Source organism: Brienomyrus brachyistius, chromosome 18 (genome assembly GCF_023856365.1).
Source record: "Brienomyrus brachyistius isolate T26 chromosome 18, BBRACH_0.4, whole genome shotgun sequence".
Lineage (NCBI taxonomy): Eukaryota > Metazoa > Chordata > Actinopteri > Osteoglossiformes > Mormyridae > Brienomyrus > Brienomyrus brachyistius.
In genome coordinates, this window is record NC_064550.1 from 1876060 (window position 1) to 1894529 (window position 18470).

The 18470-nt window shown below is 37.3% G+C and overlaps 1 protein-coding gene across 1 annotated transcript in view; it reads right to left on the bottom strand.

Moving 5' to 3' along the window:
- Nucleotides 1–18470, bottom strand: part of LOC125713472 (androgen receptor-like) — a 40839-nt gene that overhangs the window by 14294 nt on the left and 8075 nt on the right. The window contains exons 2-3 of the mRNA XM_048984640.1: nt 6536–6687; nt 3775–3891 (exon numbers count right to left, since the gene is read on the bottom strand). Of these exons, the coding sequence (XP_048840597.1) occupies nt 3775–3891; nt 6536–6687 (269 nt within the window). The remainder of the gene's footprint in view (nt 1–3774; nt 3892–6535; nt 6688–18470) is intronic.

Genomic DNA, 18470 nt, shown 5'->3' on the forward strand with positions numbered 1-18470 from the left:
GAGGGACTGCAGGTTCACTAATGCTTTCCGCAGCTTCAGCAGAAAGATAAGTTAATGCCAGACTGCCACTTCATGCTTTCACTCTGAGAACAAATCAGTCCCTGAATTAATTATGCAATACCTGGTTGCAAGACAGCTTTTGGCAGAGAACTTGGACTTTTACAAGGAGACCAAGAATAAATATTCCTGTTTGAGTCAAAATATTCATATAACTTATGCACACACACACACATGCACACACTACTACTGCAAAATAGTAAATTCTATAAATTAAAAACTGAAAGCATCAAATACAATGTATCAAATTACTGCAAAAAAACTATAAAACCATATATATATATATATATATATATATATATATATATATATATATATATATATAAAAAAACAAAACCAACTGATACTCAAGAACGTTCACTGTTTGAGTCCTAACAGACTTATCTGCAAAATGATAAGAATGTGACTCTCATGTCTTTACGCAACATGGCCAAATGGGTCAGACTGCCCTGACCCTCCCATTTTCGGTCCATTTAACCATGTTCTAAGCGAATCAGATACTGTAAAATCAGTAACACAATACAAACGACCAATGTTTTTAGAAATGTGTTTTACAACAGACATTTTCACTCTTCCCATTGCAAAAAACTGCAATTCTTCCTAAACAATAAATGTCAAGCTGAAATTAAATGAGGTCACAAAGACCTCAAACCCAAGAGGACTGCTTTTTTCCAGTTCTTGCTAAAAGGAGAAAGGAGGAGATGACCTACAATGTTTATTGATTGCTTTTCATGATTGCTGTGATGTATGTATACTCATTAGTTTACACAGAGGGTACAACCTGTGCTTAATAAATAAGAGCAGGGGAATGACCTCAGCTGAGAGTTTTAATATTGCTTAAAATATGTACATTGGAGAGTTTACAAATACTGAACATTTACCTTAAGATATATAACTAGAGGAACACATTCTGCAATAACTCCATTACATATCCATGTACGATGTACATTTGTTTGTCATAATCAACATCTTGTAATTAACTATGGAATAATAGCATTAGAAGGTCAAATTAGTTTGTTATTCCAAATTATTCATATCACTGTAAAATCAGGCTAAATATGAGAAATATGAGTCAACCCACCTCCCACATTGTAATGTATGTTCATATTGTATCTGACTGAATTTAACATTAAAATATTTAAACCCTGCGGAGTAAAATTATGCATGGATTCTACAGATAAAGAGCCATAAAATACTAGTTTTCTAGTCAGGTATTCCAGTGACTATATACATGACATTTTGAATATCTTCTGGTTTTTGCTTCCTGCAAAATTGACTCAGTGAAGAATATCTACTTTTCGTCTTTAAATCTGGAATGATTCCAAAATCTGCAGCTGTAGAAAAGTTGAGAAGAGCAGAATTTTTAATTGATAGTGTTCGCCTTATTTGAGAAATCTCATACCCGAAATGGAATGTAAATATAAGTAAAAAGCTACCACTGAAGCTATGGTATTCTACGTATACAGATATAATGGACTGCACAACAAATTTACTTGGTAATAGGAACCAGGCTGGAATTGCTGTCCTTCTCCAAATCGTGCTGCTCTGGGTGAAACTCGGTGGAATGAGTTTGTTTTAGCAGTGTTTCAGAGACAGATCACTTCTGATATTCCCTGAAACTGGTATGATTCCTTATAATATAATCAACAGCCCTTATAGAATTTCTGACATCACATTTAACTATTGTGCTGATTGTCAGATTTCGTCTATCTGAGAAGATTACAATGTCTTAGTCAGATGTGCAGTTTATTTGTCTTTTTTCTGCGTGTAACAGGTCATGAAAGGAAGAAGAAGAAAGCATCTGCGACTGTTTTGTGATATTTTCCAACGCTCCGCATTCTCAAAAGCAATGCTAATGGTATCCTGGTATCCGCTGACTGCCTGTTTGAATACTTAATTTCCAAGTGCCGTGTTTAGAAATGTGTCATTAAATTTTAATTACTTTAAAAGATGTGACATAAAGTTCTTTAAATAGAGACAAGCCAGAGATAAATACCTCTAAAAGAACATCTTTCAAGTTTTCCAGCGGGAAGCAATCTCAAAAGAAAATAGATTAAATTATTAGGTTAAGTGAAATGAAACAGAAGCTGTAAAACTGTAAATTTCAAGTGAGATGGTGACATATTTAATTTGTGTGTGACAGAATGACCAGCATGACATATGTACTCCTGGACAACTTCTGACTCAACCAGTGACCAAAGCCTTGATGAAAAAAGCACAGCACACATTCAGAGGACTTCACAGTCATTTTCAGCAGTGGTGCTAAGGTGTCTTTTCATTGACAGTCACCACATCATGCTGCATTTTCCCCCCCGGGCCTGTCGACAGCTGCCTGCAAATTACGAGTATTTCAGCTCCTTTAATTCATGTGTCTCATGTCATTTTTGTACAGCCCTGTACAATTTTCACTGTTAGCGGAATGAAAAAATTGAGGAGAGTGAAAATGGAACAGTGGGATAAAATACGTCCACTATACATTGATCTCGGGGCCTAATATGACAAACAGCTTGGTGCTGATTGTGAAGAAGCAAATGGACCATGACCAAATTATCTGCCAGCTCGGCTGGTAACTTGATTAGCTGCCGCATGCTCATTGTGCTCCTGCAATTGAATGGAAGGGCAAAAATAGCCAAGATGGGGAAGGGACATTCACACAGAAGGGCTACTTAGCTTGAAGTAGCCAATTTCTGTGAAATTTCATCCAGATGTTTAACCTTCTATGGAGGCATTACCTATCAGGTACATGAGTAACAAAAAAAAGAAACAAATTTTTGAACATTTTTTCAGGCTCATTTTGGCCATATGCCTTATATGCATAGGATCCGATATACAATACATACCCATCCTTCCCCTGACCACTTATCCTGGTCAAGTTTGCAGGGTATTCAATTTATCTATAATGTATTAATATATGATAATATAATGTATGATAAACATGCATAATTATATTTGTACTTGAAGGAAATCTAATATTACGGCTGTAATGAACAAAATGATGAATGAAGTATAAAAGACAGGTACTGAGATACCTAGGCTAATATTTTGAATAAAATTTGGCTGGGTCTTTCATCAACATGGGTAATTTTCCAAATAAATTTCAACAGGAATATTTAACAGCATTAATTTCTTTCAGTGACACAAGAAAAAGCATGACACTGGCTCCCACAACTAAGCCTTACTGAAAGCTGCATATCTGCTTAGGAGAGGGAATCTGAGCCAGAAGCACCATCATAAGCAGCAGGGAACAGGCTGTAAAACACACACTTGTTAAGCAGCACTTTGTGAGAGCATCTAGGTAGGTTTTTAAAATACCTCTTTACTGATCTTTAGCAGTTAATAAAGACGGCACTTTTCTGCCATTTACTCCGACAAAGACATGTCGATGTCAAAGCGAGATATTTAACCCCATTCAAGTGGTCTAAAATCTGGTATAATATCAAGGTATAAAGACGGAGATCTCATCTCATTTGGACAAATATTTCGTCCCCAAAAGGCCATATTCTGTTTTTGATCAAAATCAAATATGCGCTGAACAAAGGACAGTGAATTTAAGTTAAGTAATATGTTAAAATTACCAAACAGAATTTCTAAATTTCAAAAATCAGTGCCAGACTAAATTCTAATTGTACAGTTATGTACACATATAAAAATATCAGGTTGAACAGTACACCTATGGCACTTAGATAAATATTTAATAATGATAATTGTCATTATTACCTCCCAGTGTCATGCCGGCCTCGAAGCACTTCTTTAGGCGGCACGATGGGCAGTTCTTCCTTCTTAGCTTATCAATAGTGCAATCATTTCTGCTGGCACACAAGTACTTCTGCTTCCCTGTAAGCCCAAACAAAACATTTTTCTCAGATCTTTTAACCAACACACATAAAATTCACAGCAATGTATAATTCACGCCAATGATACAATGAACACCATATTACAAATAAAAGTCGGCCATTTAGCTCATGTCTCTCATTTGTATAACACATATCTAATGTGGACTGTAATTCCATCCAGGGTGTTTGCCTTGTACCCTGCACATCCTGTTAAAGTAAAATGGATTGTGGTGCCAACTGGATTATGTAATTCAACCTAGGAAATCAAGATTATCATGTGGCTTAATCCTAATCTAAATGATCTAAATTGTTATTATTCTAATAATAAAGCCACCTCCAACTGGTTCCATTTCTGCCTTTTTGTTTTGAATCAATGCTAAAATAGTGACATAGTCAGCTGGCTTGAGTTTCTATGTTCCATTTTGAGATCATGAATTCTTTTTATCGTGGCTCTCCTTAGCTGCCTTTCATTGAGGGAAAAGAAACACACTGAAACATTTTTTTTCTTCTAATTTTCGTTCCTTTTTATACATACATATAACTAGCAATTACATTTTTACAGGAATGTGAACAATGTTGTATTCCAGTATTCGAGGTATGGGCCTGTGCACTGCACAGCCCCAACACAAACAACACAATATCAACTGCTTCATAATAATGACGTTTGGACACAGGAATCCATGAAAAGACTTAAATAATTTCCAAAATATTCACCATAATGCATAGTGTATCTCCATCCAGCTTTCAATAAAATTTAGAATGAAACATGCGTGTTCTATCAAATATGAGTCTAAATCAGTGTTCATATTGTCTGCCCGCATTTACATTCACAACATATAAACTAGCAAACTGATATTACAATGGTAAGTCATTAAAAATTAATTTCTACTTCATTTTCTACAATTTTGCTTTTCCTAATAAGTATTTTCCACAGTGTATTACTATCCCCATCTCAGTTTTATCTAAAGTGAAACGTCCGGAAACCTGAAAATGATCTATCAACTATGGAATATCATCACACTCTTAGAAACAGCAACGGCATTTAATATACCACACATACCGTCGCACATCACGAAAAGGAACCTCAATTTTCTGGCAGGTAAACATCTGTGCTGAAATATTAATTGAATTCTTCTCTTATTCCGGCTTGTATCATGACAGCCCGATAGTCTAGTGGCTTCTCTTCAAGTTGACATCTATGTTATTATATGTTGGTAAGCTTTATAAGAAATTTCGTAAATTAACGTACTAAGCATGAAAAGACAAACTTATGATTTTTTTTTTCTTGTTAATGTATAAAACTATTTGATTATGATGTTCCTTCTGAGTTTCTTGTTTCTCATAAAAAGGTAATGCTTTATTTATGGTGGAAAGAAATACAAGAATAATCAGACCGGCATTTGTATAATAATTAATTGGTAACTCCCTCGAATATTACAAGATATATGTGTGGGCTGCCAAACCTTAAAAATATCATCATCCATTTATCCTATTTAATCCAATTGGCTACGTAACGTGTAAAGAATATTCACCCAGACATTAATTACATAGTTTTTTTATATGATGCCAGTACATAAATATTTGCTGTTGTTTTTATTTTACCAAAATTAAGACAAGCGTGGTTCTCACCAGGAGAACCGGTAGCAATGTGAGGTGAGATAAGATGAGATTAGATGAAAAGGAAATCAGAGCAAGAGAAAAAAAGCAAGAGGAAGTATTATTGAAAAAAACATTAGCACCACCCACTAAGCAATCTCCGTCCAGCATCAGGTGGAAGACAGAGCAGTTGCTCAAAGCTTCAATCAAAAAAAGACTGTGATAAGAAGCAGGAAAGGATGTAAGTTTATGGGATATTAGAAATTTCACCTTGCTGCACTTATACAGCAAGTGTATTATAGTATAACTGTAGTGTTATATTTCATATACTTATAGGATTTAGTATATAAAAAATTTGCAAAAAACTACTTATGTTCAAGTAACAGATCTAGAAAGGTTGTTTACGTTAAGATGCGTCCCTGGAACTATGTTACTGTATAGGCAGTGTGATCTATTATTCTTTTCAGTGGTCTGAAGCTTCGTAACATTCAGTAGGCAGGGCCTGATGCTGTGTTACAAAATGAAAGACATGGTTACAGTATCCATGCAGGTACAGTGGCCAAGATTTCCTTTGTTAGCGACGTGTTCACATTAAGTGAGGACATTTTGGATTTTGCACATATCCTTTAACCAAAAAAAATATATATATAAATCTTATGGTTTGAAAAAATGTTGGCTTCTAATTTCACACGTAAAAACAGTAATCAGAGGGCTCTGAAAGCTGACAGAAGAATGTAAATTTCTTGTTCAAAATTGTTTTTGTTGTTATAGAATTTTTCGTCTGTATTTTGTACGAAATGACAAAATACATTTAGAAGCCATTTTTTCTGCATCGTCTGCAGCCGAAAGTTTCATTCCAGTATTAGTGCCATGTGATGTTCATTTATTTATGCATTTTTGTTTTTAATAACATACTATTAGCCTGTTACTTTGAGGTCATATCATTACGTTCAATTCAACTCCCAGTCTGAGATTCACCGCTTTGATATCACTGTATACACACACATACAGACATTAGGTATAAACAGAGCTGGCATCTTACAACCTACCTTCAGCAGCTCTCTTGAAGAAGACTTTGCAGCTGCCGCATGTTAGGGCCCCATAGTGGCAACCAGATGCTTCATCTGCACAGATTAGACAGGTCCGCTGGGGTGGGAAGAAGAATTCCATGGGGAACACATGTTCCCTTCCACTGTCAAACCTTCAATAGCAAAACAAAGGAAACTCACAGGAGGTCAAGCTTTTTTTTTTTTACCATAATTATGGATTAGGCAGTTGTTTAAAACTTTATACAAAGTAACATTCCTAACAGCCTAGTACATGTCACACAGCAATTAAATCAAAGCAATTAAATTATAATGCATTAAAATATCACAATAATAATAATAATAATAACAACAACAGGATTTAAAAATCAGAGCCACTGTTAGACTACATAACTACGCGAAGACCATAAGCTCTCTTAGGCTTTCCTGCTCATTTCAGACTGCACAGAATTGCTAAATAATTTCTAATGATGGAGGTCTGTAGACTTGAAACGTCTAACACTCTATTTAGTTGAATAAGCTACCTGTAGGACTTACACAAATGTAACTGGAATTTTAAAAAGAAACATTTTTCGATCTTGGTCGTTTTCATAACAAGATTTCAAACAAAATGTAATTTAGTACACTCCACTAATATCAGTTACATAAATAAATCTACACACAGATACAAACACATCACATGTACAAACTATGACAATTTTCATACTTTTATTTACTACTAATTCCAGATTTATGTTAGTTTGATCCCTATCCTCCACAGTAGAAATACAACTCTTGACAACATTATAAATCTTTTAACAACATAGCTATAAACTTTATGATGCAATATTTATGCAACGTAAACTTCAAAGAAATTTTAGACATTTTTAGGAGCAAAATCTAATAGTTTGCAGACAAAAATGAAAAAGTATATTTCTCAAATTTATATATATATAATTTTAGACAAATGCATCGATCACAGATCAGGGCTCAGAAATAAATTAAGACTAACTTGGTTTATTTCAACAGATAAGAACAATTTTAATGCAATGAGTTAAGACATAACATTAGTATTAATGTAATTAAGGTAAACCAAATAATCAGTGACTGTTTGATATGATCATGTGTCTGTGCTTATAGGAGTTATTGATCAGAACATAATGAAAGAAAAGTATTAAGTGCAATTGAAACAGTAATCAAAACAATCACCCCAAATCAAGCAGATATTGTTGACTTGATTTGAACAGTACACTGGAAAAACAATATCATACCTTAAAAAGCAACAAAATGAGATGGTAATCATCTCTCAAGTAACACTTCCTTATTTTTAACCCTTAGAAATTCCTTTTAATGGAAATCCAGTCACCTATTGCTGACAATTTTAACAACGTTTTTCCCACCCTTGAACAACAGCTGCAATGCCTGAGGGCGAAGAAGGTAGAATGAATTGTCCCATTTCTCACGTAGATGGGTCTCTGTATCTTCCCGCTAAAATGACCCAGGTGTGACAGAGACTGAACAGAGTTGTGGGAAATCTACACAGCACTGTGCAGATGCGTGGGTGAGGAGGTGGGTGAGCTTTGTAGCTTCGAGGACAGAGTAACTGGACACTGTGTACAGACATAACTATACCTCAAAGACCTCCTACCAAGCAGCCAAGGATTTTTGTATAAAAAAAAGACAAGGACAAACTTGTAACAAAACATAACAGCTGTCTAACTATAGGCTAGCTCCCATGTTTTTAGTCAAGATATCACTCTTTGGCCTAGATTTTTAGAAAATTGCTAAAAAAACAAGTATATGCATCTGTGTATCCAGAATCCATCCATCCATTTTCCAAACCGTTTATCCTACTGGGTCGTCCGGAGCCTATCCCGGAAGCAATGGGCACGAGGCAGGGAACAACCCAGGATGGGGGGCCAGCCCATCGCAGGGTACACTCACACACCATTCACTCTCACACGCACACCTACGGGCAATTTAGCAAGTCCAATAAGCCTCAGCATGTTTTTGGACTGTGGGGGGAAACCAGAGTACCCGGAGGAAACCCCACGACGACATGGGGAGAACATGCAAACTCCACACATATGTGACCCAGGCGGAGACTCGAACCCGGGTCCCAGAGGTGTGAGGCAACAGTGCTAACCACTGCACTACCATGCCGCCCCCGTATCCAGAATTATCACTAAAATATTTTTTTACGTAATTTAAATGCAGTAATCAGTACAGGTTACCTCCAGCATTGAACATTAAATACCAGTGAATTATATTAGAAATCTGTTTGTATTTACTGGCAATTTTCCCTGACGTATAATTTGCACATTTTCATGTGTCTATAAAGACCTGATCTCCCTGTTCACTATGCAATATGAAAAATGTCAGTGTCGTGTATATTTAACACAAATCACTGAAGTGTGGACGTGCTCATAAGAAATATACCTGGATTATCTATATAAATTTTTAGAGAATCCATTGAGTTATGTTATTGTGTAAGACAGATTTTCCCAACACTATTTCTTGAACACTTCGGCTTTCCACCAATTCCTTAACTAGTTTTGGCAGAGCTACTGGTCTAATTAATCAAACTATTCAAAGTAAGTTAAACTAAACAAATTTATTAAAGTCAGCGGTAATTTTAGTTAATTTTCGTTCTGTTTACACCCAAATCCTGGCCATTATGCACTGGATTTTGTATTTCATATTACAGGCATATTTAAACACTACAAAACAAAACCATGTTCTTTCCAATAATATGTACTGCAGTGCACAGTGTAGATGCTTTGAAAAAAATCATCCATCCATTTTCCAACGGCTTATTTTGGATAGACATGCTAAGTGAATAAATAAGGACAGCTAAAAACATCAGGTGCAGCAAAATATCATAGATCATTCAATCTGATATTTAGAAGTAAAAAAAACATCTACATTGTATTTTGCAGTTAAAATTGTGCAAAACCGAAATACACTGCTCAAAAAAATTAAAGGAGTAATTTGAAAACACATGAGAAAAAAAATAAACCAGGCTATATATCTATACTGATAAGGACCAGGTAATGTGTTAGGAACTAAAGGATGCCATATTGTTTGATGGAAATGAAAATCATCAACCTACAGTACAGAGGGTTGATTCAAAGACACCTGGAAAACCAAGTGAAAAAATGATGTGGTAGGCCCAAATTTCATTGCAGCAACTCGTACTCAGTACTCAGTAGTTTCTATGCCCCCCACATGCTTGTTTGCATGCCTGACAACGTTGGGGCATCCTCCTAATGAGACGACAGAGGACATCCTGGGGAATCTCCTCCCAGATCTGGATGACTGACTTCCTGGACAGTCTGAGGTGCAACCTGACGGTGTCAGATGGACCAAAACATAGTGTTCCAGAGGCGTTCTACTGGATTTAGGTCAGGTGAGCATGGGGGCCAGTCAATGGCATCAATTCCTTCGTCCTCCAGGAACTGCCTGCATACTCTTGCCACATGAGGCCGGGCATTGTCGTGCACCAGGAGGAACCCAGGACCCACTGCACTGCTGTAGGGTCTGACAATGGGTCCAAAGATTTCATCCTGATACCTAATGGCAGACAAGGTGCCGTTGTCTAGCCTGTAGGGGTCTGTGCATCCCTCCATAGATATGCCTCCCCAGACCATCACTGACCCACCACCAAACCGGTCATACTGAACAATGTTATGGGCAGCATAATGTTCTAGACATCTTCTCCAGACCCTTTCACGTTTGTCACATGTGCTCATGGTAAACCTGCTCTTATCTGTGAAAAGCACAGGGTACCAGTGGCAGACCTGCCAGTTCTTGTATTCCATGGCAAATGCCGATCGAGCTCCACGGTGCCGGGCAATGAGTACAGGGTCCACTAGAGGACGTCGGGCCCTCAGGCCACCCTCATGAAGTCTGTTTCTGATTGTTTGATCAGAGAAATTCACACCAGTGGCCTGCTGGAGGTCATTTTGTAGAGCTCTTATAATCACACAAAATACACTTCACTCACTCATATATAGCTACCATATAGAAAACAAATGAATAGATAGATTATATTCCAGTGTTGTGTGATTGCATTGATATTTCTTTGAATTGAAATTTAATTTAATTGTTCTTCCTATCATTCCAATTTAAATTCCAATCTAACATCATGTAATACGTGGCCATCCATCCATTTTCTGTCACTACTTGTCCTACTTAAGGTCGCAGGTCTGGAGCCTGTCCCCGAGACTATGGGAACGACTGCTGTATCTGAAGGAAGATCATGCAAACTCCACACACATGGAGCCATGTCAGAAACTCGAAGCCTGGTCCCATAGGGGGGTGGTATCCACTGCACCACCATGCTACCCCAGGATGCAGCCAATTGAATTCAAATTCTAATTCATGAATGGAATAGGGCACAATTAATGAATTATGAATTTTTGCACAATCCTAATGTACATCACAAGGAGTGTAATACCATTTAATACAGAAAAAGTAGTTGCTAATATTTTTAATTTTGTATAAGTATTCCCCTTAACTGAATTTAAAATAAAAGTTTTCAAGAGAATAAAAAACTAAACTGAAACTAAAATTCCTACTTCAACGCAAAAGAAAGCTAAGCTGAGCTATGCAAAGAGTACATGTCATCATGACCATTTGCTAAAAAGCTCACAAAAAAGGTAACCAGACATTTTTTACCAGCAGTTTCCTACTATTAAGCCAAATTACACATGATCTTCACTTTATTTATAATTAAGTAAATATTCAATGATGCATAAAAGCTTGAAGCCGAATTTTCCAATGAAATATCTTTGGGATTTAGTCCTCTCCTCAGAGTATCCATGGGTCATTAAACAGTATGAACAAAAGCAATTAATCAGTTTGTTTAAAAAAAAAGGTCATAAATCACATTAAAATGTCTAAAATATGTTTCCCAGGTGACAAATATTTCCTTGTTACTTTACGAATTTAGCCTATACAAATTCAATGTATGCATAACCTATGTAGCACCTCATCATTTCTGATTCAAAAATCAGTGCATTACTGGTTCCTTTTAGTTGCAGAAAAAACTGAGAGAACTGAGAAATTATCTGGAAATTCAGTGTCGCAAACTATAGTATGGATGAGCTATTGGGAAAATGCAAATTTGTAGTGCAATGCAGTCCTGGAGTTACTTTGGACCTAGTTAATATCCCTACTTCAAAAGCTTTTGTGGATTGTCTGGATTACTCTTGTCCAATTAGAGAATCCATTGAGTTGGGAGAGAGCCTCCAATTCTCTTGAGCAATATTTATATCATTTACAGCCACAATCAGAAATATCAGAAATATTCAACCCCCAGAGATTGTAAAGATTTACCAATGAAAGTTTTTTCAATGAGCTAGATTTTGCTTTTGATGACTTCTTTATCAATTGAGTTATATGTATAATCAACAAAGGAAAGGTATAATGTAGTATTCAGGAGTAACAGGATATTTTATAGCACAGTTATTAAATACCTATACTATATTACTATCTTTTAAATCCTTCCACTAGTTTTATAGCCTAAAGTGGAGCTAAAACACAATTAAGCCTTTGGATATTCAATAAAGATTGTTTATTAGCTTCAACTGTGTTGCATATATAAACCCCATCCACGAAGGAGGGGAAGGTGAGTTGCAATTATCGGTAAAACAAAAGTATTGTATCTGAGAGGCATCGGGTATAAGAAGATCCCCCAAAATTTGAACATTCCAAGAGGCACTATTGGGAGCAATGGAAGTTTAAAACTTATGGCACATCACCAAACCTGCTTGGCTGAGGGAGAAAGCCCACAATGTCATCAAAAGCCCTTAACAGCTTCGTCAGGACAACTTAGCAAAACCGCCATGTTACTGCAAAACACCTACAGGAAGACCTAATAAAGGCCAGCACAGGTGCTTCAGTGGCAACTACAAGACAAGCACTGAATAAATAAAGACTTCATGTCATGGAAGCAGGGCATGGTGTAGGCATAAGGTAGGCAACGATCCACTTTGCGGCTCCAAGACAACAGAGGGGTTTACTACAACTCCAAACAGGGCAGCAACAACTCACAGTGAACTTCAACACAACAACCCACTGAAGCAAGGAATACAGGAAGGAACTGAAATACACAAAATAAACCAGGTAACGAAAACGCGGGAGTGAAACATGAAACAATTAACCAATCAAAGAGGGAGGAGGACAACAGGCAATCAGGTAGAACAATCATGAGGCACAGGGAAGCAGAAAACTGGTGGATCTAATAAACTTAATCATAGAACTAAGAGATTAACAGGGAAACTAAGACACAGCATGTAACACTAGTAATATAACAAAGACAAGTAATACATAATCAAAGGCACAAAGCAAAAACCAAAACAGAGCACAATGCACAACTAAGACCAAGAAAACTAAGAGAAAAGAAACACTGGGGAATAAAATATAATAAATACAAATAAACAGAGGAGGCTGGCCTCGAAATTATGACTAACGGGTTTACAGTCACACGCTCAGCCAATAAAGCCATGCAGCAGTCCAGGGAGCTGGGGAAACACACCAAGGACTTGATAGACAACAAGGAGGAGGACAGGATATCCAAAAGCACCTGCTGACCAAATGGGGAGGAGACACAAAAGGCAGGGTTAGATGGGTGCTCACCCTGACACTTCATGGCCACGTTCCAAAATGTACTCCCCTCTTGACCACAAAGGTCAACATCATTCACAAACATCAAAGGTCAACTAGAATATGGTTGGAGAAATTTTGTTAGGTTTGCAAAAACAGTTTGATGGGCTAATGAACTAAATTGGAACCGTTTGGTGTGTCGGGCATGAAAAAGGCCAGGCTTATGACCAAAAGAACACCATCCTCACAGTCAAGCGTGGAGGCGGGTCATTGATGATGTGGGGATGTTTTCTGTTGCAGGAAATGGCAATCCTGACCATGTAACTGACATCACGGATTCCCAGAAACACCTGGCCGCTTTAAAAGAGGAACATGATGCCTTCTATTCAGAAACCGAATCTTAGTGATCACTGAACTTTCCAGCAGGACAATGATCCCAAGCACACCGCCAAGTTCACCAAAACTTGGTTAAGAAATAAATCCTGAAATGTCCTGGATTGGCCTTCACAGTCCCCAGATTTATATCCCTCTGAAAATCTTTGGTGGGATTTAAAAAAGGGGGGTGCAGCACGGAAGCCATCAAACATCAATGAGCTAGAGGCTTTTGCATGTGAAGAACGGGCAAAGATTCCAACAGAGAATGAAAGAAGCTTGTCAGCACTCACCGAAAATGGTTATTAGATGATATAATGGCTAAAGGATGTTGTGAAACCGGTCACCACTTGCTATGTATCAGAGCTTTCTTCCAGAATTTCATCCTAAAGAAAACTCAGCGAGCAGGTCACCTCTTGCCTGGTTTACATATTCATTTCTTCAAAGGCTCATTAGTGAGAACTAGGAAAAGCTATCATGTTTCCATATTCACTAGGAACTGTCAATTACTAAATTTAGCTGTGCCCAAACAAGTCACTGCTGATATTCTTGATTTGCAGAATATAAACTGTTGCCAGTGGAAAAAACCTGAAAGCTTTCAGAAAGGCCTGACTCAGTTTTGCCAGAATAGCAACTTCACAGCTTCTGAAACAATGTGTTGAAGCCTTAATGCAATACTTTGAATCAACGGATATGTCAGGACCACAATGGCTCAGAGAATGGTAATAAAATGGTTGTAGTAGAAAAGTTGACTGTTCTTGGTAATTCTTCACAGAGACCCGAGTACATCAACATATTGGCTCCCACTGGTGTGCAACAAAGACAGCAAATTACAGCTTTACATGAGCAGCATTCAAAATTTTGTCAGACGGCAATGCTATGAGGCTTTTTAGCTGCTGAACTTTGCTGTGAATAAATGTTTTATATGTCACAGTGTGCTAGTGGTGTTTACATTGAGGAATTATCCATGTCTTCACTGCAACGACAGAAGCATTTCACTGAGTGAAGCAGCATGCTTTCTTAAGCCACAAGGTGAAATCTATGTGCAATGGAAAGACGCATGACAGCACTTCATATTGCTCTGTTTTCAGAAATTTTCCACATTTCACATTTTTGAATTCCACTGAAATTACTGAAGCCATATGCATGTAAAACCACCATGTCCAACAGGATATTTGTGTCAATGCCCCGTGCAGATATACATAAAACTGGGACTGGACTTACATCTGAGCTCCAGATGTCAGGAATAAAGCTAACAACTCACACGTTGCCCTGCAAAGGACCAGGTATGTGTGGTGAGATGATTATGTCTAAAAGAAAACCCATCTGCTATACCAAGCTTATCTAGCACAGTGAGCTAAACGAATCCTAAATCTTCACTCACAGTATAATTACACACAGTAATTACGTAATAAATTTCACAATCCTATCTGAGACATCATCCTCCTCCAGCTTGTTCTTTTTTGCTTGCTATTTCACAACAAATGAATTGCAGCTTGCATTTTTTCGTGTCAAATTAATGGATGTATTTTGATCAGACGTCGAACACTGTCAGATCTTTGACTCAAAATATTAGCACAACAAATTAATTTCCTTCCTAAGAAAAATGTGATGCACTGTCATTTTTGAACGCTTTGTGGTAATTCAACACTACGGAAATTTTATATGGGTTAACGGAGCAAGGCACTGAAGTACCAACACACACATTGAATGTTTGGTTAATGTAGGCCAACATTACATACATGAAAACCATACATTTTTAATATGTGAATCATATAAAATTTAATTTCCTAATGTTTTGAAGTTGGTTATGACATTGCTCCTTTGTCCACTTTTCCACTGCCAGACCAGAATTCTTGATCCTCCTGAAACAGGGTCAGAGTTTTTATTTCATTATTTCATCCACCTTCCATACAACACTAAACAGGAGCATCTACCACATTACCTCAACAACACTGAGTGCTTTTAACATCTCAGGGTAGATTTCATCGAACCCCTGCAGGCTTTTTACCACTGAGGCCTCTGGGCACTGTGGAAACTTCAGCTGCAGTTAAAGACTCTGATCCACCAGAAGGTACTAAAATCTACTTCCTGGTGATTGGGCATATCCACTGGCTTTAGGAGTTCGTCAAAGTGTTCCTTCCACTATCCAACAATATCCCCAGATGTGGTCAGCACTTCCCGGAACACAGCCTGTGCATGGTTCCAGCTTCCCCCTCCTGAGCACACAGTTCAGACACATCACACAGTTTTCAGGGGGGAAAAAAATGTCTCTGAGACTAGCCAGTAGGCTCTCCATCCACAGCTGTGACTGTCTTGGCTGCAGCCATTCTGTTCTGTCAGTACCTTTCAGCCGTCTCCGGAGACCGGCAAAGCAAAGATTGTCCCGAAGAAAACTGCTAATATGGGCTATTCTAGACATCTGGCCTCCTGTCCATGTGCTGAATCCAACTCACAACTAAGCAGTGATTGGTTGATAGCTCTGCCCCACTCTTCACCTACTGTAACATCTAAAAAAAAAAACACAGCCTCAATTAAAATATCATGACTAGAAACTCAATCATTGACCTTTAGCGTAGGGTTCTCTGTACCATGTACACTTCTGATCCTTGTATTAAAACAGGATCTTTGTTATGGATGGTCCATGGCTTGAACAGATGTCCAACAACAATTCACAAGTCAGATTTAGATCCAGGAGGACATTCTTCCCAATCATGTCCTTCTAGGTATCTCCATTGTTCCCCACACGAGCAGTGAGAACCCCCAGTAGCACCATAGTATGCCATAGGTGATGTTCTCGAGCACCTCGCCAATTTTCTCTAAAAAGGCTGGGTACGCTAACACACTCCTTCACCACCAAAGAGGTAATATTCCATATTCCCAAAGCCAGTATCCATTTTCAAGGTCTGTCTGCTTGTGTGTCCTTCCAGCTTATGTTTGCCACCCAAATGACTGACACCTGATCCCTACCTTTAATCTTGCAGGTGGGCAGCTGAGCATAACACCAAATATCTTAATTGAACATGTGGTAAAAGGTATAAGGAGGTTTTTTGATTTTTTTTTTTTTATATTATTTACAAGCTATACAAAAAACAATCATCCTCCTGTATTCTGCTAAAGTAATAAAAATAGATACATACATTGACTTAATAAGAGACACATAAATGGTGGTAATAATGAAAATCATGAATATAAATTTCGAGGCTCAATAAATGCAGAAAAAAAATGACTTAAAAGTTCAAATTTAAAAAAATCACAGATATTACGATTTATTAACTGAATAAGTAATGATAGCAACTAATAGACGCCCGTTAAATATTTTTCGCTTAATTATTAACAGATGGCATGATCGCTCAGTAGCTCTCACTGTGTGCTCTCTCTGTCATGTGGTCCAAAAGACATGCAGGCTAACTGGCATCTCTACACTGCCTGAAGAGGGTGTGTGTGTGTGTGTGTGTGTGTGTGTGTGTGTGTGCGTGCGCTGTGAAGGTTTGGCATCCTGTTCAAGGTGTTCCCCAGCCTTATGCCCTCCACTGCCTGAGATGGGCTGCAGACACCATGTGACCCTGACCAGGATACATAGTTAGAAGCTTGATGGCTAATTAATGACAAATTACGAATTTGGCTGCATTTATTCTTAAGTATGACTTCATTTTAACATTTGCATCAGCTTCATATCTGGCTTTCTAGTCCATTATTTTTGCATGATTAACAACCATTTGCTTTTGTAGAACTAGGGAAAAGCATCAATATCAAGTGAGCATTAAAAACCATGAAATATTCCAAGGTGCATGTTATCAAGTTTTTCAAACAAATAGTAGATCCCGGTGAGCAGACATAACACCCAACATATAAATCTTGTAAAGCCACGCAAGCAAAGCAATTCTGTGTTAACTTTAGGAAGACAAATACAATGAGCAACGGCAGCGCTGTGCAATGTAGATGGATAATGTGCAACGTGATAACGATTTTCCCTGAAACACTAAGCTTTTCAATGTTAAAAGTGAGTCCTGGTACTGGTCCATTCACCAAACACAGCTAATCTAACATTTATGCAATAACATTTTGTATAAAAGTAATAGCATACAAGACTGTAGCCATGTACTTAACATTAAGGGGGGCCAAGGCCATAATTGTAATATATATTGGGGGACATCTCCCCTCAAAAATATATTATAAATATGGCCTTGATAGCAAAACAAGCATATGCAAAATCTTCAAAACATTACCATGCACACATTAGAATTATTAAATAATTCGATGTAATCTATCCTGAATTTAACAAATATGTATTATGTACATCATTCTTTTAAAAACACATAACTCATGAGATGGATCCCAATTTAAAATATAAGAAGTAATTTGTTGCGTCTTTAGCTATACAGATAGCTGATGCTACTCTCCATGTTTAAAAAATACATTAAAAATTGTAGTCGTTATATTCTAACACATAAATATCAGAATACAGTGTTTATTTGAACAGGATTTACAAGATAATTGCCTTGACGTTAATTTTCAGTCATCAGATTAAGTATTAATCAGTGATGGGATCAAGCACAATAAGTTTCACCCATGTCTCACAACTGTCATAACACATCATAACAGTCATACTGTAATGCGGCACAACAAATATAAAGGGTGAGATAGCTGTCTAACAAGCTGTCAACCCCGAATACACTTGTTTGTGCTGACTGAGACTGCATATTTATGACAGGAGAGCCCAGTAAAGGTTTTAAAATTGGTATTTTACAGAAAATATAACAAGGGACCATTTTCTTGATAATTCAGCATGCAAAATTATAGAGAGGACCGGACTGTTCATTTAATCCACATATGTACTTAAAAAATCCCAATATCCAATATTTTTTTATTCAATTCTAGCTAGAGTTTTTTAGAAAGTAGACAAAATAGTACAAATTGAAAATAAAAAAAAAATAATTCTGTAATTCATCATGGAATCCTTTAATAGTCCTATATT